Source organism: Equus przewalskii, chromosome 2, assembly GCF_037783145.1.
Source record: "Equus przewalskii isolate Varuska chromosome 2, EquPr2, whole genome shotgun sequence".
Taxonomy (NCBI): Eukaryota; Metazoa; Chordata; class Mammalia; order Perissodactyla; family Equidae; genus Equus; species Equus przewalskii.
This window is the reverse complement of record NC_091832.1, coordinates 37029867-37049273: the sequence shown is the minus strand read 5'-3', so window position 1 is coordinate 37049273 and position 19407 is coordinate 37029867. Positions and strand designations below refer to the sequence as shown.

The 19407-nt window shown below is 36.4% G+C and overlaps 1 protein-coding gene across 13 annotated transcripts in view; it reads left to right on the top strand.

Annotated features, from left to right (window-relative positions):
* Positions 1 to 19407, top strand: part of SPEN (spen family transcriptional repressor) — an 87423-nt gene that overhangs the window by 53928 nt on the left and 14088 nt on the right. For all 13 annotated transcript variants that reach the window (XM_070602178.1, XM_070602152.1, XM_070602131.1 and 10 more), the window contains 7 exons: positions 4966 to 5126; positions 6717 to 6917; positions 10618 to 10769; positions 13723 to 13848; positions 14193 to 14306; positions 15875 to 15988; positions 16971 to 17071. In XM_070602178.1, coding sequence (XP_070458279.1) covers positions 4966 to 5126; positions 6717 to 6917; positions 10618 to 10769; positions 13723 to 13848; positions 14193 to 14306; positions 15875 to 15988; positions 16971 to 17071 — 969 coding nt within the window. The remainder of the gene's footprint in view (positions 1 to 4965; positions 5127 to 6716; positions 6918 to 10617; positions 10770 to 13722; positions 13849 to 14192; positions 14307 to 15874; positions 15989 to 16970; positions 17072 to 19407) is intronic.

Here is a 19407-nt window from a genome sequence, read left to right as displayed (position 1 = left end):
AAGATCTTCATCCATGATCTTGGGAGAGCCATCTGCCTCAAGATGTTGTCTGCTTCTGGGGAGGAACCTCTCTAGTCAGTTGTAATTTTAGATCTTTAACTGGTATGACATAGCTTTTTTAAAGCAAAAAATAGTGAGATGTGGGGCATTGTTTTATCTTTTTGCAAATCTCTTTAGTGTCTGGCTTAATAAGATAGCTAGATTTTCATAACTACATCTGTATTCAAACTGTGATTATGAGTTTTTTGTGTGAAGTATATGAAGAAAATCTGGTCTCACACAGATATATAATGGAAATAGGGAAGACCTTCCCGACCCCCTAAAAGGATCTTGGGGGCCCGCACAGGTCCTCAGACCACATTTAAAGAACTCCTGCACTAAGAAGATATGATCGTCTTGAAAATTTGGACCTGTAAAAAATTGGTTATAGACAGTTTATTATCTAATGTGAGGATACATTTCATTTAAGAAATTAGATGATAATCCTCCTCATTTGATGGAAGCATCGAGGACAGTGGGCACATTTTGAATTGCCCAAGTCTGGTGGAAAATCTGCATTTTGCGTCTTTTCCCTTTTGACTCATATATATTGATTATGTAGAGAGAAGAAATTATTAGCTCCTGGTGGAAGAGAATAGAGATTGTTGGAAAATTGTCACTTGAGATTAAATCTGCTCTTAACAAATGGGCCCTCTTAACTTCTAATTGCAAAATTTTCTAGTTGCTTTAATTGCTTCTTTTTTAAAAAAAAAATCCCTTTATGCCAGATTTTTGTCTCTTAATTTGGTTAAATGCTTTTTTTTTTTTAATTTTTTTTCCCCTTTTCTCCCAAAGCCCCCCAGTACATAGTTGTGTATTTTTTGGTTGTAGGTCCTTCTAGTTGTGGCATGTGGGGTGCCACCTCAGCATGGCTTGCTGAGCAGTGCCATGTCCAGGCCCAGGATTCGAACTGGTGAAACCCTGGGCCGCTGGAGCAGAGCGCGCAACCTTAGCCACTTGGCCACCAGGCTGGCCCCAGTTAAATGTTTTTTAATCTTCTAGCTTTAAAAAAAATGACATAGATGCATATTTATTATAATCAAATGTTTACAGATAATATAGGGAAATGGATGCAGAAGTCAGTCCTTGGATGTTACTCTTGTGTCTGAACAAGTTTAGCCCTGAGTCATCTTACAAATAGTACATCCAGTGCCTACCCATTGACATTTTCAGTGTTAAGAGTCAAATACTTCGGATAGTTCTGTGTATAAAATGCCTGTAGAAACAGGGATAGTTGATTATTTGACGTGATAATTTGGTTTAAGAGAATCCTGGCATCCCATGTTCTGTTTGTTTAACAAGAGTTTTGTAAGCAGTTGCTTATTCTTATGTTTCTCAATTAGGCAAATTTTGATCAGATCTGCTTCTTAGTTTTCCTACTAATTTTAATCAAAAATTATAAGGACACATAAGAAGTACTTCAGCCTTAATTGTCCTATGTGCTTAGGAAAAGTATAACTAGACTTCTTTTAAATTATATTTCTCTCAAGTTCGTTACCATTTAGACTTTTAATTGGCATTGAAAATGTGATATTGATGTGGCAGGTAAATTTAAAGTCTCCTTTCCTAAAACTGTTAGCAGATGTACCATCGTTACTGCTTCTTGAAGACAATTTAGATTGGAACAGCTTCTGGTTAAGTACTTTTGGCTTTTAAGAAACAGCTAAATACTATATATTATATGGTTCGATGAACTGTTGTGACTCTTGTAACAAAATTATGAAAATAAGAATTTTTAATATTAAAATTGACACATATTCTGGACATTTGGGCTTTCTGCCATTTTGTAGGACTGAAAAGTATTTGAGGGGGTCTAAATTTGTGACCTCATTTTGACTTAGGATTTTAAAATTCATAGTATGTTTAATAGACTCTACTGGAAATGTACATTGCAGTTTAGGGTTAGCATATCAAAATGTGACCTCAAAAGTTGTATCATTTTATAATTCACCTTTCCCCCTTTCTAGTTATTACTTTAAATTAGTCAGCAGATAATTTTCCCAGTTAGATTCTACATTGTTTTAAAATTGGCGTGGTAGCAGGGAATTCACCAAGTGTGTGATGACGCTTAGAACAAGTCTAATTTCTGTCACTATTTTGTACTTTAAAATCATAGTTAGCGTTGATTGATCATCTTTCTGTTCATTTTTATAATACAGACTTACACAGAACTTTCTTTTTGCTGCCTCATTAATTATTTCGGTAGCCAGAAATTCTACTCTTGCCCATATTTGTTTACTTCTTTACCCTTTATTGCTCAGGAATTTTGGTGTATATAATATTAGTGTTACATAGTATTGTAGTTAAAGGATTTTCCTTACTGGTTATTTTATGATTCATTGGAATTAAGTTGATAAATCATGTAACATTTTCTATACTGTAGTCATCTAGTGGCCTTGTGAATAATCTTGTGTTGCTTGGAGTACTTTAACACATATGATAGACTTTTTTTCCTTCTGTGCTAAAAATAAAAGATTAATTTTGTTAACCCTTAATTTGAATGAAAATATAGTATCCTATTCACTTATTACTAGTAACACTGCTTTTTCTGAATGATCTAGAGAAAAATTTCTTTTTATGGATGGAAAGACTGAAGCCCAGTCATTTATAGGAGGCATGGCAATGAGGACTTGTAGTTCTGTTGCGAGGCTTTTATCCCTAGTAGTTCGTATTTTGTAACTTAGATATCTCTTTTTTAGGTCTTACTGGCATAGGTTTATTTCCCTATGTTTCAAACTGCAGAAAGCTGTGATAAGCCAGTGAAGTTTTCATCTTTTGCCTTAGCCCATGAGAGCTAAATAAAAATGCTGTGTAAGTTCTTAGTTATGGCAGTCTGTTTTCTTATAGTATTTATGTCTTTACTTTTTAAAAATCAATAGCAAATTTATCTCAGATCTTAGGGTTGGACTTATCCATCTAGCTGGTTTAGAGATTGTCTTGGATGTGAGAGCTGTCGTCTTAGCAACTATCTGGGTCTTTCCTCTGGTGAATGTGCTTAAGGTGGATTAACCCCCTGGAGTTATTTGCTTAAAGGATAAAGCTTCCACAACAAGGAGGGTAGAGTATGAAGTAAAATTTCAGAAACCTGTAAATAGCAGAACCTATAAAATAGCTTTTTATTAATTTATTTGAGGATATTATAAAAGAACTTAAAACACACAAATCCAATCTTCCACATCCAGTCCTGAAAAGAGAATTTTATGTTTCTCACATAGTTCTCAGGCATAATAAACTTGTTTAAGTCTCTCTCTTTTTTTGAGGAAGATTAGCCTTGAGCTAACTGCTACCAATCCTCCTGTTTTTTCTGAGGAAGACTGGCCCTGAGCTAACATCCATACCCATCTTCCTCTACTTTATATGTGGGATGCCTACCACAGCATGGCTTTTGCCAAGTGGTGCCATGTCTGCACCCGGGATCTGAACCGGCAAACCCCGGGCTGCTGAAGCAGAATGAGTGCACTTAACCACTGCGCCACTGGGCTGGCCCAGTATATCTCTCTCTTAATCTGACCATGTTGGTAACATTTTCTCTTTATCTTTCAACTAGCTGTCTCCCACTCTGAGGATTATATTAAACTGAAGAGAGTTGGGGCCAGCCCTGTGGCCGAGTGGTTAAGTTCATGCACTCAGCTGCGACAGCCAGGGTTTTCGCCGGTTCGGATCCTGGGTGTGGACATGGCACCGCTTGTCAGGCCATGCTGAGGTGGCGTCCCACATGTCACAACCAGAAGGACCGACAACTAAAGTATATACTATGTACCAGGGGGCTTTAGGGAGAAAAATCAGAAAAAAAAAAAATTGGCAATAGTTGGTAGCTCAGAAAAAAAACAAAATGAAGAGAGTAATAAATTCAATTTCAGTGACTCTCATTTCCAACATTATTCACAGAGAAAAGAGCCTAAACTAACAAACCTCAAGTAACTTACATAATATTTCTTCATTAGTCCTTTAAAAATTTAAATTACCTGGCAAATTATTTTGGATATTTATGTTTTCCTAAAAATTAATTTACCCATGAGGTAGTATAGTAGTAGTAGCAGCAGCAGCAGAAGAGTGTCACTTTATTTATTATTGGTTTTTAAAATGATTTTTAGTTTTCTTAGGTTTTTTTTTTAATAGGGAAAGATTTGTCCTGAGCTAACATCTGTTGCCAATCATCTTCTTTTTTTTCTTCCCTCCCCAAAGTCCCAGTGCATGGTTATATATCCTAGTTGTAAATCCTTCTCACTCTTCTGTGTGAGCCACCACCACAGCATGGCAACTGACAGATGAGTGGTGTGGTTCCACGACCAGGAAACAAACCTGGGCCACCAAAGTGGTGAGAGCACTGAACTCTAACCATTAGGCCGTCAGGGCTGGCTCCACTTTATTTATTGAATGCTGTGATATTCCAAACTCTGTAAACCTGTGGGTTATTTTATTTCATTCTTAACCTAATGAGATAGGTACTCTTAAATTATTTCCATTTTACAGTTGTGGAAACTGAGACTTAGCAAGAGGTTAAGTGACTTGTCCAAGGATACATGCTGTACAGCTGAGCCAAGATTTGAATTGAGATTCCTGAATCCAAAACTCATATATCCACTATTTTATTGTTATTACCCTTAAGTGAATCACATTTACTAGTAGTATTTCATTTCGAAAAATTTGTTCAAATTTTGCACAGAATGAAACATTTGTCTTTAGGTGGCATGTGGTGGCAAAATGTTGTTACTTTTGCTACTACATTCTCAGGCCAGTGTTTGCTGTCTTCTGCCGTCTCTGAAGGTGGAATATCAACGAGATGTGGAGAAGATAGGGTATCCACAAATCGTAGACCTAAAATTAAGACCTTTTAATTGTTGCCACTTGTCGATTTTAAGAGTTTTATATACTACTTATTTTTTGTTTATCTTTTCACTAAAAATTTTCTTTGCCCTTCTGCAGCACTGATTCTAGCAGTAGCTCAAGTGATGACTCTCCAGCCCGATCAGTTCAGTCTGCAGCAGTCCCAGCACCCACTTCCCAGTTGCTTTCAGCCCTGGAAAAAGATGAGCCTCGTAAAAGTTTTGGGATCAAGGTTCAGAATCTTCCAGTACGCTCTACAGGTAAAATTTTGTGTTACTGTATTTTCCTTTCTGCTACTATTGGGGAATGAGAGACTGAGCAAGTTGAATTTTATACTTTGTAGTGACAACAAGCTTTATTTTTGTGGTTCATTAATATTTAATGCCATGTAAGAAAAAGTAAAGGAGTATTATAACTTTATGTAGTTTCTAGGTTGTTATATATATAAAGATTGCCTGTTATTTTATTTGTACTTCTTATATACACATATATATGTACGTATACATTATTATGCATATATATATATATATATATATATACACACATACACACACACATAATAATTGTATGGTACATGTTGTATAAAGAAACCACGGTTTACTTTTGAATAAACCATGCTTTCTGGATTTAGTATTTTGATATTAGGGGAAATTTGATATGATGAAATTGTAGAAATACTGCTTCTAGTTAGATTTATTATATTGGTCTGGAGTCCCATGTTACGCGAAATAACTTTGGACATAAAATTATGATAGGAAACCCGTTTCAAAATATTAACATTTTAAATGAGGAAAGTCATGAATAATGGAAAAGTCTAGTTAAAAGCTATACTGTCGTTTTTCCCTTACTTCTGATATCTTTAATTGACAGTTGACCATAATATACTGTTACTGCTACATTAGGCATATTGAGTATGTAAACAACTGTTAGTAGATGGTCATACCAGCAAAGACCAATGTAAGTATTTCTTAGCTTAGTGTATTTCAGTGATTACTGATTTATTAAAACAGCGTGTAAGATCTACATACCAAGTTTGTGAATAGAGATGTTGTACACAAATATTGATGAGCTTTTGATTTGGATTACTTGGTAATTTAGGAATGGATGGGGGTAAAATTGGCTTGTCTTTCTGTACTATTTTAATTTTGATAATGAAGCAAATAAACACAAGACCCCCGAATGGTATGATTCATCTGTGAAAGGGCTTAAAGTTGTTTAGCATGTTAACATGCTACTTCCCATGCAGTTTTATCATTGACATGACTCTTGGAAAGCTAGAAATATGAAATATGGCTTACTTTCTCAAGTCTTTAAAAGCTTTATATATGTATATGTACATATGTGTGTGTCTGTGTAAAGTTTTTATTATAAAAATTTAAACATACCCAAAAGTAGGAGTAGCAAAATGAACTCCCCTTACACCATACCCCAGATTAAAAAATCATCAGTATTTTGCCACACTTGCATTATCTGTCTCAGTTTTTCTTTCTTGTTTTTGTTGCCTTTTCTTTCTTTATTTTAAGGTGAATCCCTGATGTTACATCATTTCATACCAACTTAAAGAAAGATACTTTTGTATTTATCTATAAAAGATAAGGGCATTTTTCTGCATAACCATAATATCATTCTTACCTAACAAATAATCAGTAATATCTTCTAACACCTAGTTTATTTTCTGAATTGTACAGTAGTCTCCAGAATGCCTCTTTAGAGTTATTTTATTTGAAAAAGGTAATGTTTTAATGCTAACAAAACTTAGGTCAAAAATCAGGCTAAAGATTTAGTAGCTTACTTATTGAGTTGTAACTAAATTAGAAAAATAAGCAACTTGTTTTTGTTTGGGGGTTTAGATACAAGCCTTAAAGATGGCCTTTTCCATGAGTTTAAGAAATTTGGAAAGGTGACTTCAGTGCAGATACATGGAGCTTCAGAAGAGAGGTACGGTCTGGTATTCTTTCGGCAGCAAGAGGACCAAGAAAAAGCATTGACTGCATCGAAAGGAAAACTTTTCTTTGGCATGCAGATTGAAGTAACAGCATGGATAGGGCCAGGTAAGAGACAAGGTAGCTGAGTGTAATTTGTATTCCAGCTTATGAAAGGGCAGCATATTATCCTGAATGTGGACACTATTCCAGCTTTATTTATTGGCGCTCTTCCAGTGTCTTCTGTTTTAAAGAGTGTTACATTTATTGTTCAACTTAATAAAAGATGTAGTTTTGGTTAGTGAGGGTAAAGATTGTTCTGTTTCTCTATATGGGAGAAATGCTGACTTTTAAGAGTCTGAAAGGCAGAGTTAAGCTAACCCTTGTTAATTCCTGCCTTCCCAAAAGGATTGAATTGATTGAGATAAGGAGATAGGTCCTAGGAGAATGACAACAGAATTATCATGAATTAGAAAACAGACTACTTGTTAGATTGATTTGAGATCCTAGTTAGACCTGTTGTCTTTCCATTATGCCCAACATAAATTGCGTCTGTTATTCTAGCTTCCATGACCCTGAAAGATAAGTGACAAAGAAACAAGACTAAGTCTTAGGAGTGCAACCCATTGAGAATATCAAGGGGACATTTTATTAGCTTGAACCTACCTATAAGACCTATTTTAAGGCAGGAAGTCTTCTCAGGCATGGCTTAGGTCAGTATTTCTCCTGTTTCAGAACCACCCGCAGTGCTTGATTAAAATGCAGACTCTGTGACCCCACCCTAGCATACTGGTTCAGAATTCAATACTCAAGATTGGGAACCCCTGATTTAAGGCAACCTGTGAGCAAATTTGTAGAGGAATGAATAGAAACGTTAAAATTATGCAGTCACGTCATGCAGCTGAGACAATTGAACTTTAAGATGTTGAGTGGAATTTATAGGGTAAACATAGCCCCTTATCTTGGAATAGTCATTTTATTTGACAATTAAGAGGAAAAAATAGAATTTCCCTGACAAGAACGTGTAAGTGTTATTTGTGTATTAAAATAGGCACAGAGTTGTTAGAATGAAGACTGCAATATGCATAATTTTATGATAAAATGTAGGAATTCAAAAGAATATTATCTTTTCAAAGGAATTATAGGTTACGCCTTCACATTCCCTCCTCTGCCAAGTTTGAGATGTACTGTCCTAAGTTATACTGGGCCAAGAGCAACTCAGGAATTCTTATTTAACACATTTGGAATAGGTCAGAACTGACTTGAATAATATTTAGAATGTCATATAATCTATACAGGTTTTTAGAGCCATATATAATTATTAAGTAGTGAGGATCTAATTCAGGGTCGTTATCAATAGGTGATCCTCTGGTCTCCAAGTGGTAGGGCTAACTTGAGATTTTTATTGTCAAAAAGCATTTTACCTAATTAGTTAGCACCCAGGATGTCACTGGGCTTTAACTACCTGCCAGTGAAGATTTTGGGAAGCTTGGTTAGTTCAGGATAGGAAAGCTGAAGGTACTTTGTCCAGATGGGACAACATGAAACACCAGTGGAATGAGATATTTGAAAGCAGTTGAGTCTGAATATGGAGACTTGGTTGGAATTATGCTCTTGGATGGTTAAGTCATAAATGTTTTGTATTGAAATGTATGGAGCTGATTGCTTCTTAGGCCAAGGACCTCTTGGAATTAAAAAGATCCAAATCTAAGAAACCCAGCTTTGCAGATAGACCCCTGGTGGCTTCTGAGATTGTGCTTTCTTGCTCCTGTGCACCGTATTAGAAGCCCCTAGACATGAAATTGCAGGAAAGAAGAGTTTTTTTCAATGACATGGGGGTATTAAGACTTAAACTAGTCGTGAAGAGTAAATAGATTACATGTGGAAAATATACTCTTTTTTTTCTTTCCTAAACTGAATTTCTGATTTTGAAATTTTTGCTGAGCTATGTGGTGGAAATGAAGTTGTTACAGATTTTAATGGTTGCAAATCATGCTTTTTATCCTTCTGATGCTGCCTTTTGGAGTTCCAACCTCAAGATGTGTCTGAATTATTTTTTCTTTTCATTTTTCTTCCTTTTTAAATATTCCTAAATATGTGGCCTCTGTTAGTTAGTTTGAAGAAAACGTAGTTGAGCTTGAAATGAGATAAACCCCTATGAGATATGACGAAAATACAGAGACAAGCATATGAGCCGTGGGCAGTTTCTGGGTCCACCTGACTCTGTGAAAGTACATTTTCTTTGATGACACTGGCAAGATTAAGCTGAACTACCATTACCTCTTATCCAGCTGGAATCAAAAGTGAGATGTGTTCTGGCTGAGTTCACTCAACAGCTCAGAAGTTGAGTCTTTTTAATACCAGTGTTGTTCACATCATCAGTAATATTCAGTGGCTGACACCAAACACTTTGTTTCAGACTGTGGATTAAATATTAACTTTTTTGGATGGGTTTGTTTTACATTAAGAAAAGAGTACATAGGGGCTGGCCCCATGGCCGAGTGGTTAAGTTCACGCACTCCACTGCAGGCGGCCCAGTGTTTCGTTAGTTCAAATCCTGGGCGCGGACATGGCACTGCTCATCAGACCACGCTGAGGCAGCGTCCCACATGCCACAACTAGAAGAACCCGCAACGAAGAATACACAACTATGTACCGGGGGGCTTTGGGGAGAAAAAGGAAAAAATAAAATCTTTAAAAAAAAAAAAAAAAGAAAAGAACATATAGGCTGTATTTTTATTTTTTAAATTTTAATTTTTTTATTGAAGTATAGTTGACATCTGTATTACAATTATTATCAAGAAAATGTTGAATGTCCTTCTCTGCACCAAGGTAATAAATGGAGCTTCAGAGAAAGCCTTTGATTGAATTAGACATTAAACCAGGGCTTTTGATCATAAGAAATAGAAACCTTAGAGTCATTTAGACTCTTTCTGAAGTGCTGCTTCAGTCAATTTTCCTACAGTTATTATTCTTGTATCTAAAAATTGCTGTGTTGAGACAGTTGGGTTATGCTAATTAGATGAAAAACATAAAATGCCAACTATTTTATAAAATGTTGAAAAGTAAAATAATGAAGCTGGAGACTATTTTCTGCTGAATTTTATGTGTGTTTGAGACTGTAGTCTTATATTCCACATTGAGAGCTTACTACAAAATTATGGAAGCTGGGGCCGGCCCCATGGCCAAGTGATTAAGTTTGTGTACTCCCCTGTGGCGGCCCAGGGTTTCACTGGTTCGGATCCTGGGCGAGGACATGGCACCGCTCATCAGGCCACACTGAGGTGGTGTCCCACGTGCCACAACTAAAAGGACCCACAACTACAATATATGACTATGTACTGGGGGATTTGGGGAGAAAAAGCAGAAAGGAAAAACAAGAAGAAGATTGGCAACAGTTGTTAGCTCAGGTGCCAATCTTTAAAAAAAAAAAAAATTAAATAAATAAAAATTTTGGAACCGAAGATTAAGCTCAAATAATTACCATTTTTGCTGGGGTTTAAAAGCTGTTTTTGTGTTAGTGACTATTTTTAAAACAAATCAATTTAGCAGATTAAAATTCAGTCCACTTTTCTATTTTAAAGATCGAATGAAGTGTACTTCTCCCTAATTTTTTGGACAAATTTCTTTAGCCTTTGTAGTCCCCTTTTGCTTTGGAGTTAATAAGAGTCAGCTATTTCTGAAGGTGTGTATAATTTTTCAGGTTGTATGAGTATTGAAGCTTAACATTTCAGACATTTAGTTTCTTAAATGTAGATTTTCCCATGAAATATAAATACATATTACAACACTCTCTTCTGTTTTTACTCCGCCCGCATCCCACTTACAGAAACGGAAAGTGAAAATGAATTTCGTCCTTTGGATGAAAGGATAGATGAATTTCACCCTAAAGCAACAAGAACCCTCTTTATTGGCAACCTTGAAAAAACCACTACTTATCATGATCTTCGCAACATCTTCCAGCGCTTTGGAGAAATTGTGGTATGTTGCTTTTTACAATAAAAATAGTTTTATTAGATCTTTGTCATAAAACATAAACCATAGTACAGATTATATTTGGAAAGGTGATGTTTAAATAGGGTAATGAATATTTTTCTCATTTGCCCTGTGTGTTTTTAACTCCTGCTAAAAGATGATTTGGCAAAACCCATTGAGAACTGTTTCATATGTGAATGTAAAAATATATATTTGTCTTTATCTTGTTTACATATATATTTCCCTATCCATTTTTCTTATCTTTCTTTGTCCATTAGTTCTGTTTTAATGACATCTCTAGTCCTGTGGGTTGAAAGGAAAATCTGCAAGAGAAAGCATGCTTATAAGCAAACAGCAGCACATTAGGGTATGATTATTGTGTTATCACAGTGCACATGGGAAGTACCTTAGGGATTGCTAACGTGGATATCATGCTGGAAGCTCAGTTCTATTTTGAAATTTTAATTAGAATCATTTTTTGTATTATGCAAGTCATTGTTAGATTAGGATTAGAAGGATTTTTCTGTTCCCCATAACTCAAAACTTGAGTCAGTTTATAGTGACAATAATTTGGTTGTAGCTTTGTACCCTTGGCATATACTATTTTGTTTTGTGTTTGAAAAAATAGGGAAATTACATCTGTCTTTCCTAGACTTTCTCTATATTAATAACAATGAAGAAACTGCTGTAGTATACTGGGACTTTGGAGAGTAAAAAAATGTTATGGGTAAGAACAGCTATTGTTAATATTTCAGGGGTGTGTGTGTGTATGTCCATTTGTCCATTCATCTGTCCATCCTTATTTATACTTTAATGCTGTAAGCAAAAGATGCTTATTTTTTTTAACGACATAATCTAGTCTTGTGAGTAAAACATTATCTGTCCTTATTGCTGAATCTAAACCTCATCTTATAGGGACTGGAGCAAGAGATAGAAGTGGTTGGTAGAAAGTAAAGAAAAAACAGGGCCGGCCCGGTGGTCCAGCAGTTAAGTTTGCACATTCTGCTTCGGTGGCCTGGGGTTCGCCGGTTCGGATCGTGGGTGTGGACATGGCACTGCTGTGGTAGGCATCCCACGTATAAAGTAGAGGAAGATGGGCACGGATGTTAGCTCAGGGCCAGTCTTCCTCAGCAAAAAGAGGAGGATTGGCAGCAGATGTTAGCTCAGGGCTAATCTTCCTTGAGAAAAAATGGGGGGAAAAAAAGAAGTAGTAAAGAAGAAACAGAGAAGCTATATATAGAGAGAGAAATATACTAGCAAAACATTCACCTTCCTTTTTCAGTTATTTTGATTTTTTTAAGTTCTTTTATTTTTCTGAGACTAGTATATACTCTGATTCTAGCTCTACTGCCTACCTAGGTGAATGACTTGGAGTTCACTTACATATTTGGGCTCCATCTTCTTCTGTCTTTAGACAATGATCGCCTATTTAATTTGCTCTGTGGCGTTCATGAGACTATGTATTGATGAAACTTTCAGACATACTTTTTTTTTTTTTTTTTTTTTGGTGAGGAAGATTGTCACTGAGTTAACATCTGTGCAAATCTTCCTCTATTTTCTGTGTAGGACGATGCCCCACACAGCGTGGCTTAATGAGCTTTGTGTAGGTCTGCGCCCGTGATGCAAACCCGCAAACCCCAGGCCACCAAAGCAGAGTACGCAAACTTAACCACTACACCACCAGGCCAGCCCCTTGGACATAGTTCTATTCGAATGTAGCTGATACTTTAAATGTTGGAAGAGTCTAAAAAGTTGTATTTGGGCACATGGATACATTTTCATCACCAGGGTTGCTAAAAATGGAATGATTATGGTGTTTTAAGAGCTGTGCTTCTCAATAAGGTGGACGTGTCAGTATTCTGTGTGAAAACCATCTTAGCATGTTTGCAACTGTTCTTGAGTGTCATTATTTTAATGACACACAACTTTGGGAAAATGGTCTGCTGCTTATTGATAACAGATTATGCTATAGCCAGAAGAACCTATTTAGTGAGTCTGCCCACCAATATTCTTTGGAGACCATGTCTCTTAAATAGCGCTTTCCTGGGTTATTACATTCTGCATAATAGAAATCAGCTCCTGTTTACCATCATTTAGAACAATTTTGAGTGTAAATTACGCTTTTTTAAAGGACTCATCAAACAGCTCCTTAAGTTCATTACTCATTTTGCTCTGTTTCAGGTTTTGATTATTGGCTTGTGGCCCTTAAGAAGGCTTAGATAATCACAATACTTAATCTGCAAGATATGGCTCAGGTCATTATTGTTTAAGTTCAGGTTTTGCCGTCTAAGTGTCTGGTTTCTCCAGACCATTTCCATGTATAAAGCAGGTTTTTTCACCACCTCCTCTAAGTAGGCAGGATCAGAGTGTCAGGTGTGACTACAGGTTTTCAGCATTCAAAAGGATGGGGATGTTCCTTTATAGAGTGTTTCTTTAATTATATTTATCAATCACGAGGCTTGGTTCAGTTAGATATACTGATAGAATGAGTGTTCTAATTCAGGATTGCATATTTTAAATCACTTTTTGAAAACTTGATTATCATTTTTACTCTTCTCTGATATTATATTTTATATGACTTGTCCCTAATAAAGATTTTAGATATTGCAGCAGGGAATTATTTCTTAAGTTTTCATTAAATAGGCCGCCTTTTCTTTGTTATCATAAATTTGCCTTAACACGGGTATTGTGGATTTTAAATTTTGAATTTTGAGTTGCACTGCGGTTGCTCTTTTGCAGAGCTCCACGTGGGAAGGATTTCATGGTTTGTGACTACAAATGCTGTGCTATATAGTTTTTAAGACAATTTATCGTTGTGTTAAGATGTATAATTTTAAGTAAGAAAATGATTTCTAGGAATATGACTATTTTGGGAAATGTACACCTCATATGGACTTGGTTTATTTTGATTTATTTTCTTGTTGGCACATCACTAAGTGGTATCCATTGGCTTTTTCAGGATATTGATATTAAGAAAGTAAATGGAGTTCCTCAGTATGCATTCTTGCAGTACTGTGATATTGCCAGCGTTTGTAAAGCTATTAAGAAGATGGATGGGGAATACCTTGGAAATAATCGTCTTAAGGTAAAGGAATTTGTATAAGTTATTGTGCTGTTATAATTTGCTGTGTTTTTGAGATTTGGAGTTTTTGTGCTTATGTCTGATTATTTAAAATTGCAGTAGTAGAGTTAGATACCCATAAAAGTAATGCACTTCTTTGCATCCTCATCCTGTTATTCTATAATCTGAATTAATAATTGCTTAGCCAGGCAGGGTTACTTTTTTGTAAATTTCTATTTGAATTTAACCAGGTGATTCTCACTTGAGATGTTGATTTGGTAAGATCCTGCAGAACACACGTTTTCTCAGAATTCTGTAGTTGAATAATTGGTGACTTCAGTAATAGAAATTTCACCTTTTATATCCAGCTGGGTTTTGGAAAGAGCATGCCTACAAACTGCGTTTGGTTAGACGGGCTTTCTTCAAACGTGTCGGATCAGTATTTAACTCGACATTTCTGCCGCTATGGGCCTGTGATAAAGGTAAGTGCAAGGGTGATGTGTGATTTAAAGTTACTTCTAACTCATTTTTCTGGTTATTCTGTCCTTTCAGTCCCAATTTCTAGTGCTGACCTTTTCTTTAATAACTCATACATTAAAATTCTGTTTTCCAAAATTTGGTCTAGAAGGGCATTTGCATCTATTAGCTTATGACATGAGTATTTTGAAAACCTATTTTGAACCAGCTAAGATGATTAATTTTGAAACTAATCTGCATAATACTATTATTATTATTATTTTTTTTTTTTGGAGGAAGATTAGCCCTGAGCTAACATCTGCCACCAATCCTCCTCTTTTTGCTGAGGAAGACTGGCCCTGAGCTAACATCTGTGCCCATCTTCCTCCACTTTATATGTGGGACGCCTACCACGGCATGGTTTGCCAAGTGGTGCCATGTCAGCCCTGGGGATTCAAACTGATGAACCCTAGGCCGCCAAAGCAGAGTGTGGAAACTTAACCACTGCGCCACTGGGCCAGCCCCTGCATAATACTATTAAATAGAATGTTTCTTAGGGATTTTTATAATTTTATCTCACAATAAAATTAGATTGTCTTATTATGTGATTATTCACATTCACACTAATATGTCATTAGACTTGATTTTTTTTTTAAATGATTTTACAGGGACGTTAACACAACTGAGTATTCATCTAACCAATATTTGTTATGTAACACTCCCACAAACATAGCAGGAGAAAGGTCTCTGGACCTCATCCCATTATGTGAAGGTAAAGCTTTAACTGCTTGAAAACAGATTGACACTGTGATGAGTATGTTGCATATCTTCGACATTTCTTTAAATGTAGCTTTTGTTGTTTGAAGAAGTACACTATCTTAAAGACTGCTAATATAAATAAAACTCTAGCAGCTTTAAGACAATAGTGCTACTTTTGGCCAAAATTCACTGAAATTTATTGTTGATTCAGAGTACTCTACATTTTTTTGCTTTTTCAAGGATGTTGATTTTTTGAGCCAAAACTAGAAGCATGCTTATTTAAATTAAGTACTCAGTCAACATGGAAAACAAAGTAAAATACAGAAAAGCAAAATAAAGGCATAATACTTCAAGCTACAATATTCATGATTTTAAACAGTCCCTACACATTTTATTGTGTTTGCACTACAACATGCATCATCAGGAAAAGCCTGAAACTTTTTCTAGAATAATATATATTTTTTTTTCTTGGCAGTGTTCTTGTGACTTAGGATTTTGTTGGGACTGACACTAAGACTAGTGGAAGAAGCTCTTTTTTTTTCTTTCTTTCTTTGTTTTTTTTTTTTTTTAAAGATTTTACTTTTCCTTTTTCTCCCCAAAGCCCCCTGGTACATAGTTGTGTATCTTTTTTATTTGTGGGTCCTTCCAGTTGTGGCATGTGGGATTGCTGCCTCAGCATGGCTTGATGAGCAGTGCCATGTCTGTGCCCAGGATTCGAACGGGTGAAACCCTGGGCCGCCGAAGCGGAGCGCGCGAACTTAACCACTCAGCCACGGGGCCGGCCCCTGGATGAGGTTCTTATTTGGTTTTTGTTTTGTTTTCTTGTTTTTCACAGGTGGTGTTTGACCGCTTAAAAGGCATGGCCCTGGTTCTCTACAATGAAATTGAATATGCACAAGCAGCTGTAAAAGAGACCAAGGGGAGGAAAATTGGTGGGAATAAAATTAAGGTGTGCAGAATGACTTTAAACAGAAGCAAAACAAAATCGTATTCAGATCCCACTCTTAGTTACTGGCATTTTGTAGGTGGCCAGCAAGAGGAATAGTTTATAGGACATGTATTGTATGTCCTCAGTTTTTAAGGGAGTTTTTACAATTTTAATACTCAGCTACTTGAGGGCACAGGGTCTTTTAAAGTATTAGCCACAGAACCTTTCCTAAAAATCCTCTCATTCGAGGAACTGTACTTCCCTCTGCCCCGGGTACCTGATGCTCACGTGTATACTCTTGGTGCAGGCTGGCCCGCAGTCACCTGTGGGTATCTGCACACCCAGGAGCTTGAAGTGTCAGTCCAGCTTCCTGAATGATGCTTTCCTCTTCTTTCCTTCTCTCCTAAAGAGTGGGTAACCACTAAAAGTATGCTCTTTTGTCTGATGTTTTTGTTTAAAAACTTTTGTTCATGAAGCTTGAAGGAATTTATGTACTTAATAACTGTGATGGTTAGATTGAAATAAGTCTTGAAAATGAGATAGTGACACATGATGGGTATCATAGCTCCAGTGACTGAGTAAAGTGAGCTGTGAGTAAAGTTTAAATGTTCTTCCACATTTAATTTTATGTTCTAACTATGGTTCCAGCAAATTTATGTACAACAGAGATTGCTGGATTTAGATGATCTGATTGTTTAATTGACAACTTAGAATTCTGATAGGTATTGTTTCCGTTTCTAGTTTGCTTTTTCCACTCCTTCAGGACTGGGTTCTGTAACTTTAAATTATACTTCTTTATCAAGATTTGTGTAGAATTTGAGAGAGATTTCAGGTTAACAAAATATAGTTTCAGTTATGAGGACTATTTCATTTAATTGAGATAGATTGCTTTTTCTTAAAATTTAACCAGAGGAGTTTGGGGAAGAATTTTCAAATTTGATAACACTTTCCCTCATTAAAATATGAAACTTGAATCAAACATCTGCTCTTCTTTTTTTTTTAGGTGGATTTTGCAAATCGGGAAAGTCAGCTTGCATTTTATCACTGTATGGAAAAATCTGGTCAAGATATCAGAGACTTTTATGAAATGTTAGCAGAAAGAAGGTATGTATTTTAAACCTATCAGCATAACTTGAATTTTAAAATTTCTAATGCATAAAGTTTAGATGGGATTAAGTTTTATTTTTCACTACTTATTTCTACTCTCACCCCCCAAAAATCTCTTCCATTTTATCCCCTCAAAAACAAACACACAAAAACGTGGAAAAAAATTATTTTTATGATTCTAGTTTTCATGTGGCTCATGGGAGTTGGGGTAACCTATTTACACTTCTCACTGAATCCTCCTACAATTTGAAAGAGTTACTGTTTTGCCAGATTATAACTTTTATGGACAAGTCATCCTGCCTTACACTTTTGGATTAAATATAACATGTTGAAGTGCATTAAAAACTATTAAATACCCTATATATTTAGTAATGACAACATCCAGGTTGTTACCATGCATGTGCTCATGCTATTAATAATAATAAAAAGAACTTTCAAAAGGCTCTCAAGAGCTTTGGTTTAAATTCAGATCTCTTAAATAATTTGTGAGTTAGTGAGCCAAAGTATATACAAATTGGTAACTTTAGCAATGTAAAAAGTAAACCTTATTGAGGCCAGCCTGGTGGCGTAGTGGTTAAGTTGTGTGATCCACTTTGGCGGCCCGGGGTTCATGGGTTTGGATCCCGGGTGTGGACCTACATATCGCTCTCAAGCCGTGTTATGGCAATGTCCCACATACTTGGCTCAGATGTTAGCTCAGTGACAATCTTCCTCAAGCAAAAAGAGGAAGGTTGGTAACAACCAGCTCAGGGCCAGTCTTCCTTACCCCCCAAAAACAAACAAACAAAAAAACTTATTTCTCGTTGATAATTTTTTCAGTCATGGCACTGTAGTATCTGGTATTTTTTTCTGCTGCTTGTAGGAAACAGTATACTTCTCTCTCAATCTAAATCACACTCTCCATTAGCTAAAGACTTTCCCAAAACTGTGCCTGGTTCTTTTTTAGACAAGATATATTAAAACATCCTAAGATAATGTTAGCAGTTTCTTGAATAGATGATCACAGTTAAAAATGGAAATTATACATATGATCATCAAGCTGTTTGTCCAAACATGCCTCTGTGATTGAGTCTCCTGGAATGTGACCACTGGATCTCCACCCTTACATACATGCGTTAGACAAAAGGCCATATGTGAAATATGGCTTTAGAGGCTCAATTTCACGTATAAAAGGGCTCTGTGACAAGGATGAGCCAAATTCTGATTGTGCTCCCAGAACCTGCTGAATGCATTCCCTTTTTACTGCCTCTTCTTGCCACTTTGTTTTTGTTTAAATCACAGAAGGTAAATATTTCTGAGTCACTTCCTCGTGGAATGTTGTGTAATGGTCATTGAGTACTTGGGAGGTTTTTAAATGAAAAATGTCCCTCAAGCCAAATTCCCAAAAGCTTGAACTTCTAAGGTTTTGATGGAATCCACATTCCAGAAGATCAAAAATCAACAGTTCTCCAGCCAAAAAGTCTTGATCCAAGACTTCTTCTGTATCAGTTGTGTATATGTGCGTGTGTGTGTGAGAGCGAGCGAGCATGAGCCTGTGTGTGCATTTGCAGGAGAATATCTGTGTCTGTAGAGGGAGAAAAAAAGTTCTCAATCCTGGCTCTGCAAGTAGTCGTTTGAAGTCATCGTTAGTACTTGAAGTGCTGATGGGAATTCTGACCCGTAAGTGAGTGGGAAGTGTGGTGGTCTAGTGGTGCCTAAGACATAAAAAAATCCATTAAAATCCTCTGTGCATACATTAAATATTTTTCAAAGATGAGTGTCTTATCAGAGTTGGATAATGCTATGTGGGTGTTAATTTTTGTATATTACCCCTTAAATTCACTCATTTTACTGATGATCCAGCTCTGTTCTTCAGTTCTTACCCATGGGTATTTCTCCCTGTTGAATGGAGTTGATCTGCTAAAGGAGGAAGCAGGAGGGTGTGGGACTTCACTGTGACCCGGTTTTCCGCATTTGGTTTCAGATGACAGTGCTTGTGGAATGCATTCCTTGCAGTAGAACTTGAGCATCTTTGGCCTTTCCACAGAGTGGAAGGAAGTCATCCCACTGAATAGTTGATGCATGAATGAAAAAAGTGCTTTACTTCTAATGCTAGTTGAGCTCAGGAGAATGCAAACGATAATCCATTTTCATAGGGCTCTGCAGTGTAAGAATAGAATGTATTTCACTTATTCCCGCAAATACTGTGTCAGGGAGGTAGGGCCACGACTCTTGTCCTGTGTTACTTGTGGTGGGAATTGAAGATCAGATCACTCTGCTGCTAAGGTCACAGGCTACTAAACCTTTGGGCTGGGAATAAACCCAGGGCTCCTGCCTCCTAGTGCATTGAGCCT